This window comes from Schistocerca americana, chromosome 6 (assembly GCF_021461395.2).
Source record: "Schistocerca americana isolate TAMUIC-IGC-003095 chromosome 6, iqSchAmer2.1, whole genome shotgun sequence".
In the NCBI taxonomy this organism is placed as follows: Eukaryota; Metazoa; Arthropoda; class Insecta; order Orthoptera; family Acrididae; genus Schistocerca; species Schistocerca americana.
This window is the reverse complement of record NC_060124.1, coordinates 233,905,170-233,918,368: the sequence shown is the minus strand read 5'-3', so window position 1 is coordinate 233,918,368 and position 13,199 is coordinate 233,905,170. Positions and strand designations below refer to the sequence as shown.

The 13,199-nt window shown below is 40.6% G+C and overlaps 1 protein-coding gene across 1 annotated transcript in view; it reads right to left on the bottom strand.

The window, feature by feature from the left end:
• LOC124619662 (lon protease homolog 2, peroxisomal-like) overlaps positions 1-13,199 on the bottom strand; it is a 108,822-nt gene that overhangs the window by 42,616 nt on the left and 53,007 nt on the right. The window contains exon 7 of the mRNA XM_047146193.1: positions 112-289. Within this exon, the coding sequence (XP_047002149.1) occupies positions 112-289 (178 nt within the window). The remainder of the gene's footprint in view (positions 1-111; positions 290-13,199) is intronic.

Sequence of the window (13,199 nt, the reverse complement as noted above, 5' to 3'; positions counted from 1 at the left end):
CTTAGGACAGATAAAATTTAATTGTAATGTTACAATATATTCATCATCATTATGTTATAGATTAGTGTATTAGATTAATTACATACATGTAACATCCAAGAAATGTCTTACCTGTCTAGCTTTATTCAAATCTAATGTCTCTACAGAAGATTTAGACCATGGGAGATCAACCATCAGCTCAACGTAGCGCATTATTATTCCAGTCTCAGGACTCATGGGTGACATTTTACTAAGCCGTTGTAATTCCTTGACTGCAACCTTGCGTGCATGTTGAGGAAGATTAGCTTCACTGTAATCCCAAAAATTTTGTTTAAAATTTTGCAAAAAATTAATAAAATCTCCTGCAGTGAATACAAGCAAATGAACTGAGACCAAATGATATAAATGAATAGGTTTTTGCAGACAATGTACTTCATCATAGAACTGTCAATACTTTGTGTCAGATTTTAAAATAAATCAATTTTCACATAGTTGGCTAAAGGAAATAAAGCAGCCACAATGGTAGTAATAAATCTATGTTAAATAACCAAATGCTTACCACAGTAATACATACTCTGCGTTTTGCCCACAACTACACATGAACTTCTACTTAAAGAATTAAAGATTCAACTATGGGTGGTAATGTGATGATTTATTGGTCAGATGTTTGAACAGAGTAAGAAAAGACCCTCCATAAATTACACAATAGATTCTTTTCCAAATTTTCATAGTCAAATGAAGAGCAATAAATGACCAAATATGGTATCAAATTGACCAATTGAAGTCCACTTCTGTCAACAAAGAGTTCATTGCTTGAATGTAATCAGAGTAATTACAAGAACTTAATCAGTGATTTGAGGCAAAATTGAAATATTTCATAAACAGCTGCTGCTGTGTAAAAACATATCAAATCACAGTATAAATTGTATCTTTTACTCTTTCTCTTGATCTATGTACTCTTAATAATAATAATAATAATAATAATAATAATAATAATAATATTGAAAACAGATTGATATTGAAATGTGTTATATTTTATGCTTTCTGAACAGAACGTAAAACAATTGGAGGAGGGGGCAGGGGGAGGGGGAGGGGGGCTGGGCAGTCAAAAGTTCTGTGAAGTGATTTGTCTAAAAATAAGAAGTAAGGTGGGTTACAGAAATATCCAACTTGCCTTTGAATGATGCTAGAAATAGGCTATTTTCATATGTTAAAAGGTGGTTCAGATAGTTGTTATTCTGATTGATTATAACATTAAATTAGCATTTACGATCAATATTCTCACAAAATATCTGTCATTTTTACACACTTAAAGCTTAAAACTCATTAAATATTTAGATTTGGTGACATGATCGAAAATGCTCTGTTATTGGCCCAAGTTCTGGTAACATCACCGACTAGGAATTAGATAAAGTTCACACGTTTTACAGGAGTGTTAGCCAAAGTTACAAGGTTTTTATGTACTTTTTCTGCATACAGATTAGCTATTTACTGATGGAAAATGCAATTACAACTTTTAGGTAACAACAGAGAGGAATTTTGTAGATAGTGATAGTGGAAACCTTGCAAAAGTTGATGCATTTACGCTCCACACATTTAGAAAGGCACTATGTGCAACTATGAATATTCTTTTCCCTTCTCCCTACATCATCATTAAACTCATTCAAAACTAAGGAATTGTAGAGCTTTTGCAAAGGAGTCTGTATATTATAACTAGAGTGTCAACTATTGGTCATGATAAAATTATTCTTGCCAAATCTTAGAGCTGATTTCCTCTATAGGAGACACTTAGCATAGCTATTACCCCCAGAAGGCACAATGACAGCACAACTCATCTCAAGTGAAAAGGTCTCATGTTTTGATCCTGGAAGGGTTATGTATTTTTAAAAGTTTTACATGAAATACAAAAAAAATGTTAGCAGGAACTGACAGGAGCAGTTGTTTCAATGGTGGTATGTATTATATACAGTTTCACATTAATCTTAGTTTGAGAAATAGTCAACAGAGGATAAATGCATTTACTTTGTAAACAAACAATTCACTTGTTTGGAAAGCATTGCTTGTAGTGAAGATATCACCACACATCCACAGTACAAGAAGGCATAGGACGATGAGATTTTCTATATGAATAGATATAAAGCACGTACCACGTGCAGGTAATACAAACTTAAGGGCTGTGATATTTTTGAGTTTAAACTAATGTCAGTGTTTGAAGCAGACTTACTTCATTTTATATAAGATGAAACTTCCTGGCAGATTAAAACTGCGTGCTGGACCGAGACTCGAAATTGGGACCTTTGCCTTTCGCGGGCAAGTGCTCTACCATCTGAGCTAGCCAAGCACAAATCACAACCCATCCTCACAGCTTCAATTCTGCCAGTACCTTGTATCCCACTTTCCAAACTTTATATAAGATGATGAAATTTCAAAGTTTAAACAATAAACACCCCAAGCTAGACAATAGGAAGTTAAAAAAATTGTTTTTAAAGAAAAAACTGTGTGGTCACATTAACTAGAAAGTATCATTTTCAACGTGACGTGTGTGAACAGCATCCACAAATGTAAGTGCATGTAAATGGCAAAGAAAACATAACAATACTCTGTTCCTGATCAGTGTTAAGAAGTTTTGTAACTGTTATTTGGTTTTCGCATGAGAGGACTGTTGAGTCATTTTACAAATAAATTAAAATACTCTTTCACGCCTTTTCATAGCAACTGCACTGCCAAAGAATGTATAGTTACCAAAGAGTGCCTGTAATACTGAACCTGTTGACAATTTTCACAGGGAGTTTAATTTCACTGAAGTTATCTATCCTACCTTATAACAGTAGGAAAGAATATCTTGGAGCAAAATTAATGTTAAACTCCGAGTGCAAGATATTTTTAATTAAGTTAGGGAACTTGTACGTCGACATGGAGGCACATTTCCAGTACAGTGCAACCACATTTTAGGCATCATCTCATTCTCTGAAACAGTCAAAAATAACTTTTCACGAGTTTTTATAGATGTGATTGTACAGTATGGCACCGCACATCATTTGTAACCCATTTTCTGAAAACCAAATTCCAAAATAATACATCTCTGTGAATTAGCTTTGTGACAGCAGCAGCAGCGAGCTAGCCAGTTGCGTAACAAGCATCACATGACTCAAATGGAGCATTTTAGTGCACTTTCAAATTATTTTAATACCATTTACAGTTTTGTTAAAGAACACTGAAATCCAAGATGAAAACAAGCATGTTAGGAGCATAAAATGACATCATTAATCATTTAAGACAATTTCCAGGAAACAGTCAACCAGCCTACTGTGAAGAGCAAGTGAGGGCTGATTGAGAATTTAAAGCTACATGATTAACTTAGAATCTTATCATTTTAAAGAGTACTGTAGCCCAAATCACAAACAAAGATGATTCATGCAGGTCGAGGAACAGATGGGACAGCAGCACTGCTGGCTTCAAAAGACAGTTGGGGTTAACACATAAAGATGCTTTGCACATGACAAAAATGTGTGTACTGCAAATTCTCTCTCTCACTTGCTTTTGTACAATTTGTTGCTTACCACCATTACAGCCATGACAAGTCATAACTGTATCCCCTGCCGCCGTTGGATAAGCAGCTGCAGCAGCAAGTCGTATACTCCTAGTTCACTCATTTGTTACATAGTTTAATTCTTAATTACTTTGGGTGTTTTTGGTACTTGCATTGTTTAATTCATAGATTTCGGGCGTATTATAGTATTTGAGAGTTGTAGCATCGCGTTTTAGTACCTGAATAGTGTAAATTCGCGTAGTCGTTTGTCTACTGTTTTTGTTTTGAACGGCCTGTGTCGGTTGGTCGCAGTCAGTGTGCTCCCTGCCGCCGTTGGATAAGCAGCTGCAGCAGCAAGTCGTATACTCCTAGCTCACCCATTTGCTACATAGTTTAATTCTTAATTTCTTTGCTTGTTTTTGGTACTTGCATTGTTTAATTCATAAATTTCGGGCGTATTATAGTATTTGAGAGTGTAGCATCGTGTTTTAGTACCTGAATAGTGTAATTTCGCTTAGTCTCCTTCCGCCACCGAGCAGTGTCAGCAGTGCGCAAGTAGCAGCATTACTGCATTTACTAGGCAATCTTGTATTTTAATAACCGTTTAAATTTTGTCGATTTGTCTGCGCTCTCTGTAGATTACTTCAGACGTTCTTTGCAAAACAGTTTTTAGCATGGATAGGGACTGCAACTGCTGTGTTCGGATGCAGGCTGAGTTGGCATCCCTTCGCTCCCAGCTTCAGGCAGTGTTGGCTTCGGTCACACAGCTTGAGGCTGTTGCCAATGGGCATCACTGTGGGGGTCCGGATGGGGGTTTATCGGGGACGGCCAGCTCGTCCCACGCATCCCCTGATCGGACTAAGACTGTGGTTGCCCGGGATACTGCCCGCATTGAGGCTGATCCCTCACCTGTGGTAGAGTGGGAGGTCGTTTCAAGGTGTGGCAGGGGGCGAAAGACATTCCGGAGGGCTGAACGGAAAGCCTCTCCGGTTTGTCTGACGAACCGGTTTCAGGCTCTGTCTCAGGCTGATACTGATCTTCGGCCTGACATGGCTGCTTGTCCTGTTCCAGAGGTTGCCCCTCAGTCTGCAAGATCCGGGCAGTCGCAGAGGGTGGGCTTACTGGTAGTTGGGAGCTCCAACGTCAGGCGCGTAATGGGGCCCCTTAGGGAAATGGCAGCAAGAGAGGGGAAGAAAACCAATGTGCACTCCGTGTGCATACCGGGGGGAGTCATTCCAGATGTGGAAAGCGTCCTTCCGGATGCCATGGAGGGTACAGGGTGCACCCATCTGCAGGTGGTCGCTCATGTCGGCACCAATGATGTGTGTCGCTATGGATCGGAGGAAATCCTCTCTGGCTTCCGGCGGCTATCTGATTTGGTGAAGACAGCCAGTCTCGCTAGCGGGATGAAAGCAGAGCTCACCATCTGCAGCATCGTCGACAGGACTGACTGCGGACCTTTGGTACAGAGCCGAGTGGAGGGTCTGAATCAGAGGCTGAGACGGTTCTGCGACCGTGTGGGCTGCAGATTCCTCGACTTGCGCCATAGGGTGGTGGGGTTTCGGGTTCCGCTGGATAGGTCAGGAGTCCACTACACGCAACAAGCGGCTACACGGGTAGCAGGGGTTGTGTGGCGTGGGCTGGGCGGTTTTTTAGGTTAGATGGCCTTGGACAAGTACAGAAAGGGCAACAGCCTCAACGGGTGTGGGGCAAAGTCAGGACATGCGGGGACCAAGCAGCAATCGGTATTGTAATTGTCAACTGTCGAAGCTGCGTTGGTAAAGTACCGGAACTTCAAGCGCTGATAGAAAGCACCGAAGCTGAAATCGTTATAGGTACAGAAAGCTGGCTTAAGCCAGAGATAAATTCTGCCGAAATTTTTACAAAGGTACAGACGGTGTTTAGAAAGGATAGATTGCATGCAACCGGTGGTGGAGTGTTCGTCGCTGTTAGTAGTAGTTTATCCTGTAGTGAAGTAGAAGTGGATAGTTCCTGTGAATTATTATGGGTGGAGGTTACACTAAACAACCGAACTAGGCTAATAATTGGCTCCTTTTACCGACCTCCCGACTCAGCAGCATTAGTGGCAGAACAACTGAGAGAAAATTTGGAATACATATCACATAAATTTTCTCAGCATGTTATAGTCTTAGGTGGAGATTTCAATTTACCAGATATAGACTGGGACACTCAGATGTTTAGGACGGGTGGTAGGGACAGAGCATCGAGTGACATTATACTGAGTGCACTATCCGAAAATTACCTCGAGCAATTAAACAGAGAACCGACTCGTGGAGATAACATCTTGGACCTACTGATAACAAACAGACCCGAACTTTTCGACTCTGTATGTACAGAACAGGGAATCAGTGATCATAAGGCCGTTGCAGCATCCCTGAATATGGAAGTTAATAGGAATATAAAAAAAGGGAGGAAGGTTTATCTGTTTAGCAAGAGTAATAGAAGGCAGATTTCAGACTACCTAACAAATCAAAACGAAAATTTCTGTTCCGACACTGACAATGTTGAGTGTTTATGGAAAAAGTTCAAGGCAATCGTAAAATGCGTTTTAGACAGGTACGTGCCGAGTAAAACTGTGAGGGACGGGAAAAACCCACCGTGGTACAACAACAAAGTTAGGAAACTACTGCGAAAGCAAAGAGAGCTCCACTCCAAGTTTAAACGCAGCCAAAACCTCTCAGACAAACAGAAGCTAAACGATGTCAAAGTTAGCGTAAGGAGGGCTATGCGTGAAACGTTCATTGAATTCGAAAGTAAAATTCTATGTACCGACTTGACAGAAAATCCTAGGAAGTTCTGGTCTTACGTTAAATCAGTAAGTGGCTCGAAACAGCATATCCAGACACTACGGGATGATGATGGCACTGAAACAGAGGATGACACGCGTAAAGCTGAAATACTAAACACCTTTTTCCAAAGCTGTTTCACAGAGGAAGACCGCACTGCAGTTCCTTCTCTAAATCCTCGCACAAACGAAAAAATGGCTGACATCGAAATAAGTGTCCAAGGAATAGAAAAGCAACTGGAATCACTCAATAGAGGAAAGTCCACTGGACCTGACGGGATACCAATTCCATTCTACACAGAGTACGCGAAAGAACTTGCCCCCCTTCTAACAGCCGTGTACCGCAAGTCTCTAGAGGAACGGAGGGTTCCAAATGATTGGAAAAGAGCACAGATAGTCCCAGTCTTCAAGAAGGGTCGTCGAGCAGATGCGCAAAACTATAGACCTATATCTCTTACGTCGATCTCTTGTAGAATTTTAGAACATGTTTTATGCTCGCGTATCATGTCATTTCTGGAAACCCAGAATCTACTATGTAGGAATCAACATGGATTCCGGAAACAGCGATCGTGTGAGACCCAAATCGCCTTATTTGTTCATGAGACCCAGAAAATATTAGATACAGGCTGCCAGGTAGATGCTATTTTTCTTGACTTCCGGAAGGCGTTCGATACAGTTCCGCACTGTCGCCTGATAAACAAAGTAAGAGCCTACGGAATATCAGACCAGCTGTGTGGCTGGATTGAAGAGTTTTTAGCAAACAGAACACAGCATGTTGTTATCAATGGAGAGACGTCTACAGACGTTAAAGTAACCTCTGGCGTGCCACAGGGGAGTGTTATGGGACCATTGCTTTTCGCAATATATATAAATGACTTAGTAGATAGTGTCGGAAGTTCCATGCGGCTTTTCGCGGATGATGCTGTAGTATACAGAGAAGTTGCTGCATTAGAAAATTGTAGCGAAATACAGGAAGATCTGCAGCGGATAGGCACTTGGTGCAGGGAGTGGCAACTGACCCTTAACATAGACAAATGTAATGTATTGCGAATACATAGAAAGAAGGATCCTTTATTGTATGATTATATGATAGCGGAACAAACACTGGTAGCAGTTACTTCTGTAAAATATCTGGGAGTATGCGTACGGAACGATTTGAAATGGAATGATCATATAAAATTAATTGTTGGTAAGGCGGGTACCAGGTTGAGATTCATTGGGAGAGTGCTTAGAAAATGTAGTCCATCAACAAAGGAGGTGGCTTACAAAACACTCGTTCGACCTATACTTGAGTATTGCTCATCAGTGTGGGATCCGTACCAGGTCGGGTTGACGGAGGAGATAGAAAAGATCCAAAGAAGAGCGGCGCGTTTCGTCACCGGGTTATTTGGTAACCGTGATAGCGTTACGGAGATGTTTAATAAACTCAAGTGGCAGACTCTGCAAGAGAGGCGCTCTGCATCGCGGTGTAGCTTGCTGTCCAGGTTTCGAGAGGGTGCGTTTCTGGATGAGGTATCGAATATATTGTTTCCCCCTACTTATACCTCCCGAGGAGACCACGAATGTAAAATTAGAGAGATTAGAGCGCGCACGGAGGCTTTCAGACAGTCGTTCTTCCCGCGAACCATACGCGACTGGAACAGGAAAGGGAGGTAATGACAGTGGCACGTAAAGTGCCCTCCGCCACACACCGTTGGGTGGCTTGCGGAGTATCAATGTAGATGTAGATGTAGATGGAAGAAAAATTCAACAAGTAACTCGCTATGATCATGTGCTCTCAGTGGCTACAACATTCACAGCAGAGTGCTCAGATCAATACTAAATGCTTGTTGGTTCTCTGAGAATGTGTGATATCAGGTGCACAGAAGGAGGCCAAAATCAACTGCCTTCATTTACAACTCCACCAATAGAAACTACTTCTCTGATGGAATTTCACTCAGTGGTCTTCCTCTGTCACTAATGTATAAGTGTCTCCGCTACTGCACACAGTTTAAAGCATAATCAAATGACAATTTCAAGCATCATTCAGAGGCACATCATATGTTTATCTAATCTATTTTATTCCTTATTTTTGACAAATCATTTCACAAAAAATTGACAGGGTATTTTTTCCAATTTTTTGTCCCACAAGTGTTTTATTTTAAACACATCATGCATTTCAACATCTGATTGTACAGTCTAAGTATCATGATTTCATCCTATTGTACAAGGTGAAGCAGTACTCCACCAATAAAGTTTCTGAAGCAGTTCCGGCATACCTCCTGAGTATTTTGGTGTAAGAGACACTCAGTCTCCAGCAGTTCATTACAGAGTTACTGTATTTCATTTGGTTTCTGGCCCTAATTAGCTTTGCATCGGTACTGCACTGAAAATAGTGCATGACAGTATAAATGTTCACAGTTGCATATTGTGCCTTTTTTCCATTCCTCGGGGTACCTGCTTTTGACTCAGTGATTCCTTCTTCAGCACATCTCTCAAGTTTGCATTCACTACTGCTTGATTCTGTCTAGTGTTTTGTTTTCTGCCGGTGTCAGTGGTGCTTTATCAGTGATACACAGGAGTACTATGCATAGAAGATTTCCCATACAGGCACCTCGTGTACAAGTTCAATGAATGCAATGGAAGAGTGATACGATGGGATTATGCTGAGCTGTTAGCACACTGATGGCAGCAATGTCACAGTACGTTTGCATCTGAGGGTTTTTGCATTACTTTGGGTTGTGTGTTTTGGCTATTGCATGTTACAAGTTTTCTCAGAAACAAGGTCGATGGTGGCAATAAGCTGAATAAATCATAATTACATTATTACTCTGTAATTTGTCGCCAGAGACTGTGGGTCGCTAATACCAGAATACTCAGAAAGTTTCCATTAACAACCACTGCTTGTCTGTCAGTGGAGTTCTGGTTCACACTGTACATAACACTATATAATACCACATAAAAGAAAGGTTGGATGTTAGCACTAAATATTACCTTTGGTGTTCGTCAGACCTGGCATTTGATCTGAAGAAAATCAAATTTGTATTTGGTAGAAAAAGACAAAGAGGAAAAGGAGGAGGAAGAGGAGGAATCACAGTTCATGGTACAAAATACACAAAAATTCAGCACATAGTAACAAGTTTTCAAATGTGAAGATGTCATAAACTGGTACCTGCAGTCAAACAATGCAACACCAATTTTAGGTTGGTCAATTTTTGTCGGAATTCAGGTAACACAAAGATGATAGGGATCAACTGCTTCCATAAAAAAATAAAAACCTTTATTTTCAGCATACACAATGCATGAGCAATAAGATTCAAAGATTGTAGATTGCTGCTAATAACTATTCAGAAACTGTCATCTTAGAGTAGCTGAGAGGCAATGAAATTCCTACTGTACACGCATAAGGATACTGTGTACTTGAAAAATTTCTACAGATATAATAACAATGCAGGAGGTTGCTCAATTCTCACACGACACAGTTTAATGACACAGTGTAATGCCACAGGTGAATCAAGAGATTGAAATGGCCAGGTGAAAGGGAGGGTCTGAAGGTCATAATTTTATCAGGTTAAATAAACTAATGAAGAATTCGAATATTGTGATTCATAATAATCAGCTGCACTTATAAATCATCAAATAGTAATCTGAACATATCTACAGCAACTGAAATCATACAAAATTTTACTTGGTTGGTTGTGTTGGGGAAGGAGACCAGACAGCGAGGTCATCGGTCTCATCGGATTAGGGAAGGACAGGGAAGGAAGTCGGCCGTGCCCTTTGAAAGGAACCATCCCGGCATTTGCCTGGAGCGATTTAGGGAAATCACGGAAAACCTAAATCAGGATGGCCGGACGCGGGATTGAACCGTCGTCCTCCCGAATGCGAGTCCAGTGTCTAACCACTGCGCCACCTCGCTCGGTCAAAATTTTACCATCTGGCTGTTTTACGAGAGGCATTCAATAAGTAGCGCAACACATTTTTTTCTGAAAGTAGTTGGTTTTTCCAGGATTGCAATATAACATATTCTTCCCTACTCTTTTGGCTACAAAACTCTATTTTTCAGCATAATTTCTGTTCAACGCGACGGCCTTACGCCAACTTATTGGTTGGGTCTGTATGTATGCATGGTGCCACTCTACTGGTCCCAATGGAGCCAATATCTTGCTGCTACATCAATAACCTCCACATTGCCCCCATACTGCTTTGCGTAGAGTGCATCCTTCACTGGGACAGATGGAAGGTGCGTTGGGTGGATGAGGAAGAACAGTGTAATGAACTTTTGTGAGCTGCTCTTAGGTGTGGAGACTTGTGCAAGGCCTTGTGCTGTCATGGAGAATAACAAGTCTATTTACATTTTTGTGGTAATGAACAAGCTGCAGTAATTTCTTCAATTTCCTGAGGGTCGCACAATACACTTCCAAGTCGACTGTTGCACCATCAGGGAGGCCATCAAACAGAATAACCTATCCAGAGTTCCAGAAGACTATCGCCATGACTTTACTGGCTGAGGGTGTGGCTTCGAACCTTTTCTTCAGAGGAGAGGTGGTGTGGCACCACTCCATGCATTACCATTTTGTTTCCAATTCAAACTGATGAATCCATGTTTCATTGTCCGTGACTATAAATTTGTCACAATCAGCCTTGCAACACACAAGCAATCCTGCAGAAATGTCCTTCACTGCTCCTTATGGTCTTCAGTTAGGTGGTGAGGAACCCAGCAGGCACACATTTTGGAGTATGCCATTTGGCAGATGTTTGTGTCAGCACTACCAAGAGAGAGCAGCGAGGTGTTCGACTGTGATCCCTTGATCACCTCACACACATGTCCGAGCGTTCCGACAATGCAGGAGTCACAGCTGTGCGCGTGATGCCAGCATGCAGGAGATCGGACAGGTTTGTACGACCTTGTTGCGATGATGACAGGTGCCTTGTCCAATGACTCACCGTGCTTTTGCTCACTATCTTGTCTCTGTTGACTCTCTGCAAGCACCTATCAAGATCTGCAATGCTCTGGTTTTTTGCCAAAAGACGCTCGATGATAGTTCCCTGCTTAGAATGCACCTCCATTGCAGGTACCATTTTGAAGGCTATGTATAATGTCACCACCTATCAGAACTTCATGAAGCTATAGGGGCGAAAGCGGGAATATTTCATGATGTACCACAACAAATTCCACATTCTTCATCTGAAACTGACCAAGGAAAAAAAAGTGTTGCATTACTTACTGAATACCCCTCGTAATACAGACTTTGCATAGAAACCCATCACATTTCAAAATCTACAGAGTATTCTAAGGCATTATAACTGGAAAACACAGACAGCACACTTACCTAAGTGACTATAACAAAATGTTCAGCTATTAATAGCAAGTCAGCATCAGTGTGCACAGTATCCCTGATATTTAAATATAATTTCTAATTTTGTTTCTAAATGATTTGTAACTGACAGAAATAATGTAATAACATTTATCAGCTGCTTCAGAGTATTGCATGGTAACATGTAAACTGCTCAGATACCTTTTTGCCATCTGTAATTTTGTGAAGGTTTAGATTCAGGCGAAGTGGAGACTGAAATAATAAGGCTCAAAAAACAAACAAAGAACTTATTAAAGGCACTCTGTTCAAAAATGCAGCTATGTGAAACCAAAATGCTCTGCTGCGTAACCTTTTAGTACCATGTTGTTCCACCTTGTGAACTGCAACATCTTTAGGTTGTCCTTGGTTTTGTGGTGTGACAAGGTATTAAAACTTTCATATAGTGCTGTACTTCCTGCCTAAGTGAATAGAGGTCAGACGAGGTTATATTAATTAAATATATGTTTAAGATTTTACGGAAATTTAAATGTTATTTCTTTTTCTGTTTCATGTCAAGAACACAATCAATGCAACATGCCAGTAGCAGAATGTTCATTGTAGCAGCCAAACGTGCTGAGGCAGCCCCCCGACACGCAACAGCCTGTGATCGCAAGATCTCGGCATTCACTGTTGGCAACCTCTGACTCTACTGTAAATGACGATATTTCAATGTAAAAAAGGAAAAGAAATGAAAGAGTTTATATCTGTAATGTACCATGTCATGTTTTAATATTCACTTATATTTGAACCATCATGAAGTACACACACTTTGAAATTACATGCTGTATTGGAAATGTATATCTGAATCTGATATGACAATAGAATAAACTGTATGGAGAGCTATTTGCCTGCAATAGTAATACATTTTAATGAAATGCAGCAATTTTACATTGAATGATTTACCCATGTAACTAAAGTATTGAAAGAAAAATAAGATCCAAGTTCCTCCCAGCACATACAATGTTCAAATAATGTTTGGGAACATAGCCGGGTGACAACACTGACAACCACATTCCCATAAGTTATTTGATGAAAAATATTAATTATTTATCACTTACTTGAGAAGCACAATTAATATATTTACAATAGAAATACATTCTCTGAAAAGGTTGGGAGGGGGGGGGGGGCTGTCACATAAAGCACAGGCAATGTATAGAAATCAATTATGATTCAAAATTATGATTAAAAGTTCCTGCAACATCAAATAACTCCAGATTTATACTCCATTTCAAATCAGGAAGATTAATGTGGCATACGCTCAGAGGGAAGTTATCATCTGAGCACTGTCTAATTAACAAGCAAAATTCTTCAGAACCAGTCCGTAATGTCACAGCATGCTGTCCTCAAAGTCGGCAAGACATTACTGCTGAAGGATCAAGCCTATCCAAACCTTCAATGGTGAACCCCCTGAAATAATCCACTTTGAGAGAAGGCTTACTTCATTGACACACTGCAAGTTTCAATTTCTCCGAACCTTGCTCAGATGAGATCATCTCAGCAGTGATCATAGACCCTTCCATTCATTTTATTACTGCTTCCTAGAGGGAGG